Consider the following 5,828-nt stretch of genomic DNA (forward strand, 5'->3'; position numbering starts at 1 on the left):
TGCTTCAACTCATGGCTGGTCTACCCGCTTCTTTGTTGGTCATTTCTTTGAACACCAAGGAGCATGAGTGGGTTCCATTTTTTGTGACACATGAGCATCCGAACCTTGGAACCTCAACTTTTTGGGTCTACATACCTCTCCTGCCACCCCCGTGAGGACTTAGGCTTTGGTTCACCTTCATCACAGTCACATCGTAAAATAGTATGGAAGAAGCACATCTACTTCCTTCGTTCTTAAATATAGGTCTTTTTAGACATTCCAACAAGTGACTATATACGAAGCAAAATGAATGGATCTATGCTCTAAAATATGTCTATATACATCCGTATGTTATAGTCCATTTAAAATGTCTAAAAAAACTTATATTTAGGAACGGAGGGAGTAATAGGCAAAGTATACTAAGACACACAAAAATTGTCTATACGGAAAACATGAGTTTTTTAACATACGATTAGTCGTGGCCAGAAAAAACATCCCACTACGCCATCAATCTTCCCCAACTACCCAAATAATATCATGTTGCACATAAATCGCGCGACTAATATTATATCTTTGGCATCAACTAATTATCATCATTTAAATATGGATTTTCTTCCTATTTCAATTCGACCGTATTATTAATGTTCCATTTAGACCTAGTTGTTGCAAGCAATGTCCCGAGGGACCATTTTCGTGGTTGCTTATCTTGTACGCCTTTTCGTTGAGTGACATATGCGAGTGCATATCTCGGTACGTTATATGTTGTATAAAACATACATTGCAGATACATAGTCTAAAGTAATGCACATACACAAATTATAGTATAAGGGTAGGGATTTTTCCATTAGGTCTCAAGTAATGTTTTTTTCTTTTTGAAATGTGAAGGATATGAACCAATCCTACAAAAGAATATAAATTCATTTCTGCCAACCATAGTCATTGATATGCATTTTTTCTTTAAAAATCATATCCTACGAAATTCATGCAGACCAAAGAGGACTAAATAAATAAATAAAATAGTACAGGAAAATGTGGTTTGTTAAGCACTGCTACCCTCTTGTCATTAACTAAGTTGTTTTGATCTCCCATGAAGACTGTTCACCAACTGTCATCAGTCACTCCTCCCCAAGTCCCAAAACCTAACACAGGACCCAAATCCTGAGCCCCACATAAACAAATCACCCAAAGATTCTCTGCCATCATCATCAGAATTTAGGAGGTCCTCCCCTACCTTTCTCCCCACCAGCCCACTCCCCCTCCCACAACCAACAAAACTTCACCCCTCTCCACCACCTGGCAAGAACCAACACCGCCTCCCCCCACCCCACCCCACCCCTCCCCCTCCCTCTCCCTCACTCTCACTGTCACAGCCTCACACTCTCCCACTTTGACTTTGACCCCCGGCCCTCACTCCCTCCCTCCCCTGCGCCCTGCGCCCTGCGCTAAACCCTGCTCTAATAAACCCTCGGTAGGGTGGGGTAGGCTCCGATGGGGAACTGCGCCGCCTCCCGGCTCGCCGCCGGCGGCGGCGGCGCCGGCGCGGGCGGGGACCCCGTGGCGGTGTGCCGCGACCGGAAGCGCCTAATCAAGGCCGCCGCCGACCGGAGGTTCGCGCTGGCCGCGGCGCACGCCGGCTACGCGGCCGCCCTGCGCGCCGTCGCCGACGCGCTCGACGTCTTCGTCGCCCGGCACACCGCGCCGGCGCCGATACTCATCACGCTCCCCACCCCCACGCCCTCGCCCCCCGGGTCGCCCAAGCCGGCGCAGGCGCTGATGCCCTCGGCCCCCACGCCCACGCCCTCGCCCCCGCCGCCGCAGCCGCAGCGGCAGACGGAGGCGCCGCCGGCCGAGGAGGAGCAGGACGACTGCGGCGCGCGCACGCCGGAAATGGGGACGCCGGAGATGGGCCGCCCGTACTACTACACGCCCCCGGCGACGCCGCCGCCACCGCCCCCCGCGGCGTCGGCCGTCGGCGGGTGGGACTTCTTCAACCCGTTCTACGGGACGGAGGAGGTGGCGGCGGCGTCCGCGGCCATCAGCGACGAGGAGATGCGCGCCGTCAGGGAGCGGGAGGGGATCCCGGACCTGGAGGAGGCGGAAGAGGAAGACGACGACGAGGACGACGAAGGGGAGAAGGCGGCGGCGGCGGCGACAAAAAACCCTAAAACAGAGGCTTCCCTCGGAGTGGCCAAGCAGGAAGATGCGAAAGAGGTGGGCGAGGTGACGACGGGTAACAACGGCGGCGGCGGGCTGGAGGTCGGCATGGTGCAGCCGGGGCGCGAGCTCCTGGCGGCGCTGAAAGAGGTGGAGGAGCTCCTGTCCCGCGCCGCGGAGGCAGGGAAGGAGGTCTCCGGCATGCTCGAGGCCGCCGCCCGTGCCCCCGAGCTCAAAGGTCCGGCCTTTATCACCTTCCCCCAACTTTTCTTGCCTCCATTTCTCTCTGCCACCGCAACCTGCTCGATCTTTCGCCCCAAATGCGGCCGAATCCCTTTTTTCTGTTTGTGGAAAACCCGCAAGATTTGGGCGTAAAGCTGGTGCGAGACATGAGTGGATTTCACAAATCTCCATCAGCTAAAGGCCCTGTGTCATTACATGGATTTGGTTTGGATACACTACTCTTTTAATACTCATGGTATGGTGGCATGGAATTTTTGGATGGCGCTGTTCTTTGTTTAGGGCTCGCATGTGCCCCTGGAGATTAAGCAGAGCATAATCTCATAAAAAAAGTGGCTTTGAATATTCTCGGCTGCTGTAATATCCGCACACAGCCAATTTGTTATCACCTTTTCTAACTTTGCAGTCATGTCCTGGGCCAATTTTTTAGCCCTTTTGATGCTACCACTTGTGGTTCTTGATTGCCAAAGTGGTCCTTTTGGGGTGCAAATAACTAAAGGCTCCTGCTTCATGATGAACACCATGAATCTGCACTTTTCAGTTCTGCTTGAACTTAGAACAGCACAGTACAAGGACTGGCTTTTGATTGAGATATATCCATACACTGCAGAGTACAGACCACATATTAGGTGTGTCTTTAGTTGATGGTATTGACATTGATATCTCTGTCTTGGTGCAGAGAGCCCGTCGAAGATAATTCATGCCATCGCGTGGCATCGGTCTCCGTCGTCTGTGTCATCTTCATCCTATAGGAGCGAGCTGGGAGCAAGCTCGAACAGCTTGTCATGGACAGAGAAGAGTGAGACTAATAAGAGTGATATATTCGATGACTACGGTGAGATGAAGTCAGGAAGTCACTCGCAGACATTAGGGAGATTGTATGCCTGGGAGAAGAAGCTGTATGAAGAAGTTAAGGTGGGTTATATATCTGCTGGAGTCATTTGATCTTACCTGTGATTGCATATATATACAAAGACACCTCATATCTTTCTTAGCAAGTTGCTATTGATCTACCTATGGTTAAGGCAACTGATTATTTGAAAAAGACTGACCCACCTTGAAATTAAAAATGTATCTTGTCTTTGGGTTCGTGTGTCTTTAGTAAATGAGGCTAAGTTGAAGGTCTTGACAAGGTCATACTACTGATAGCCCAGGTCTTTGGGTTCGTGTATCTTGTATTGTTATATTTATATTTAAAACAATTTGGTTCTGTACAGGCCATAGATCAAATTCGACAAACATACGAGAAAAAATGTGTCCAGCTGAGGAACCAAGATGCCAAAGGTTCAGAGCTGCGCTGTGCTGAAAAGACCCGGACAAATGTGAGAGACTTGTACACAAGGATCTGGGTTTCTCTACGAGCAGCAGAATCGATATCCGATAGAATACAAAAATTACGGGATGAGGAACTGCAACCGCAGCTTGTTGAGTTGTTGCACGGGTAAGCTGATGTCATGTTTTGTGTGTAGGATTTGTGATGTGGTTTCAGTGAATCAGAATACTGATGCTTTTTCCCTTCTCCGTGACAGCTTTGCGAGAACTTGGAAAGTAATGGTGGAATCTCATGAAGCACAGCGACAGATAATGTTTGAGGTGAATTCCTTCACCTGCCCTGCCTATGGGAAATTCTGCAACGATGCCCAGCGGCATGCCACTCTCAGGCTGGAGGTTGAACTGAGGAATTGGAGGTCCTGCTTTGTGAGCTATGTTAGTGCTCAGAAAGCATACATTGAAGCCCTTGACGGCTGGCTGTCCAAGTTCATCTTGACGGACACCATCCGTTACTCCCGAGGGATCTCTTCGATCGCGCCTGACAGGGCCGGCGCGCCGCCCCTGGTCGTGATCTGCCACGAGTGGCACACCATGCTGTCGAGGTTCCCGTACAAGCGGGTGCCCTTCACCATGCGAAACTTCAACCGGAGCGTGAGGGTGCTGTGGCTGAAGCAGGGGGAGGAGCAGCAGCAGAAGCGGAAGGCGGACGGGCTGGCCAAGGAGCTGGACAAGAAGGCGACGGCGTACAAGCGGGCGGAGAACAAGGTGATCGAGACGAAGCTGCTTGAGCACCGGCCGGAGCAGGACGCGAGGCAGCGGATGGAGCAGCTGTCGGAGCGCAAGGAGGCGCTGAGCGCGCTGCGGCGGCGGGTGGAGGCGGAGAAGGCGCGGCACCACCACTGCATGCGCGACACCCACGACGTCACCCTCAACGGCTTCAAGATCGGGCTCGCGAGCATGTTCGAGGCATTGGCCGAGTTCTCCAGGGACTCCGTCGCGCTCTACGAGGACCTCCTGGCGCGCGCCGGTCCCAAGGAGCGTGCCGAGAAGGCTGCCGCCATCGAGCAGCAGCAGCAGCAGCAGCCGCACCCGGCGGCGGTTGAGGCGACATGACATGACATGGCCGTCGGTATCAAGTTGAGTGACCAGTGTTCTCCGTTTCAGTTAGGACATTGAGTGAGTTGTGTTGCACCTTGCATTGCCCCAGGGTTTTGGACCCCTAGAATGTTTCTCTGACGCTGATTACAATTAGGCTGTAGAGTAGCAGCACCGTGTGTGTATGGTGGCTTGGCTTGACTGGTCGTCGTTGTTGGGGGGTGGTAGGGTCGCCATTCTTGCTTGCGGGCATGCATCTGCGTCTGCATCTGTTGCTTGTAATTATTCTGTTAGCCTGATATGAATCAAGTGAGGATTCGCTCTGCCCCGCTGCGGCTCCTGTTGCTGCCCGCCATTGATGGTTTCTGTTCACTCCACAGAGCTGTTGCTGCGGTGCTCTGTAGCAGCAGCAGCAGTGTAGTGTTTGTTGCTGCGTAACGACGGCCGGCCGGCCGCAGCAGTGTCACGCGCGCGCAGGCAGCTGGGGAACGACACGAGGACCCTGTGAACTGTAGGGCCTCAGCATCGGATCGGAGATGCACTGATGCCGGGGTCCTCAAACCGGCCCAATATGTCCGGACTGATCAGCACCTGTCATGTGGGGCCAGCCCTATAGGCGTAAGGGCATGTACAATGGTCGATAAGATAGTCTTATCTTAAATCTTGCATGTAATTAAGAGATGATAAAAAAAATGTCTACAATGGGTCAATTTTTAGCCTTATCTTTAATAATTAGTTATTCCTAAAAACGTGACGAGACATATTGTGCTAAGAGATCATCTCTTGTCTTCTCTTAAATAAGAGAAGGCAAGCCTTTTCTTACGAGTTCTCTCTCCTCCACCTCATCATTTATCCTATGTGTCACTCCTAAGATAGCACCATTGTACATGCCCTAAGGGACCTGCACGAGCCGGCCCTGCACCTGCCTAAAGATATGTCCTACTTTAATTACAGTCTTTTTAGATTAGGAGTCTGGGTATTAGTTGGAAAGGTTTAGTCCCGAAGAAGGTTACCCTGCCAACACCCAATTGTAGTAGGAGTCTTAGTCTGGTCTTGTAATTAGGCTATATATAGCCAGCCCTTGGATC

General features: G+C 51.6%; 1 protein-coding gene across 1 annotated transcript; it reads left to right on the forward strand.

Moving 5' to 3' along the window:
* The first annotated feature begins 1,467 nt into the window (after positions 1 to 1,467).
* LOC119309951 (protein ALTERED PHOSPHATE STARVATION RESPONSE 1-like) lies at positions 1,468 to 5,095 on the forward strand. Its single transcript, XM_037585842.1, has 4 exons — positions 1,468 to 2,371; positions 3,053 to 3,288; positions 3,591 to 3,814; positions 3,903 to 5,095. The coding sequence occupies exons 1-4, from the start codon at positions 1,468 to 1,470 to the stop codon at positions 4,756 to 4,758; spliced, it is 2,220 nt and encodes a 739-aa protein (XP_037441739.1). The 3' UTR covers positions 4,759 to 5,095.
* The last annotated feature ends 733 nt before the right edge of the window (positions 5,096 to 5,828 follow it).

This window comes from Triticum dicoccoides, chromosome 5B (assembly GCF_002162155.2).
Source record: "Triticum dicoccoides isolate Atlit2015 ecotype Zavitan chromosome 5B, WEW_v2.0, whole genome shotgun sequence".
Taxonomy (NCBI): Eukaryota; Viridiplantae; Streptophyta; class Magnoliopsida; order Poales; family Poaceae; genus Triticum; species Triticum dicoccoides.

Bases quoted from the DNA above. Each gene is read 5' to 3' on its own strand.
- LOC119309951 (XM_037585842.1), top strand. From the start codon at position 1,468: ATGGGGAACTGCGCCGCCTCCCGGCTCGCCGCCGGCGGCGGCGGCGCC. The intron at 2,372-3,052 runs GTCCGGCCTTTA...GTCTTGGTGCAG, and splicing joins CCGTGCCCCCGAGCTCAAAG to AGAGCCCGTCGAAGATAATT. The intron at 3,815-3,902 runs GTAAGCTGATGT...TCTCCGTGACAG, and splicing joins CTTGTTGAGTTGTTGCACGG to CTTTGCGAGAACTTGGAAAG.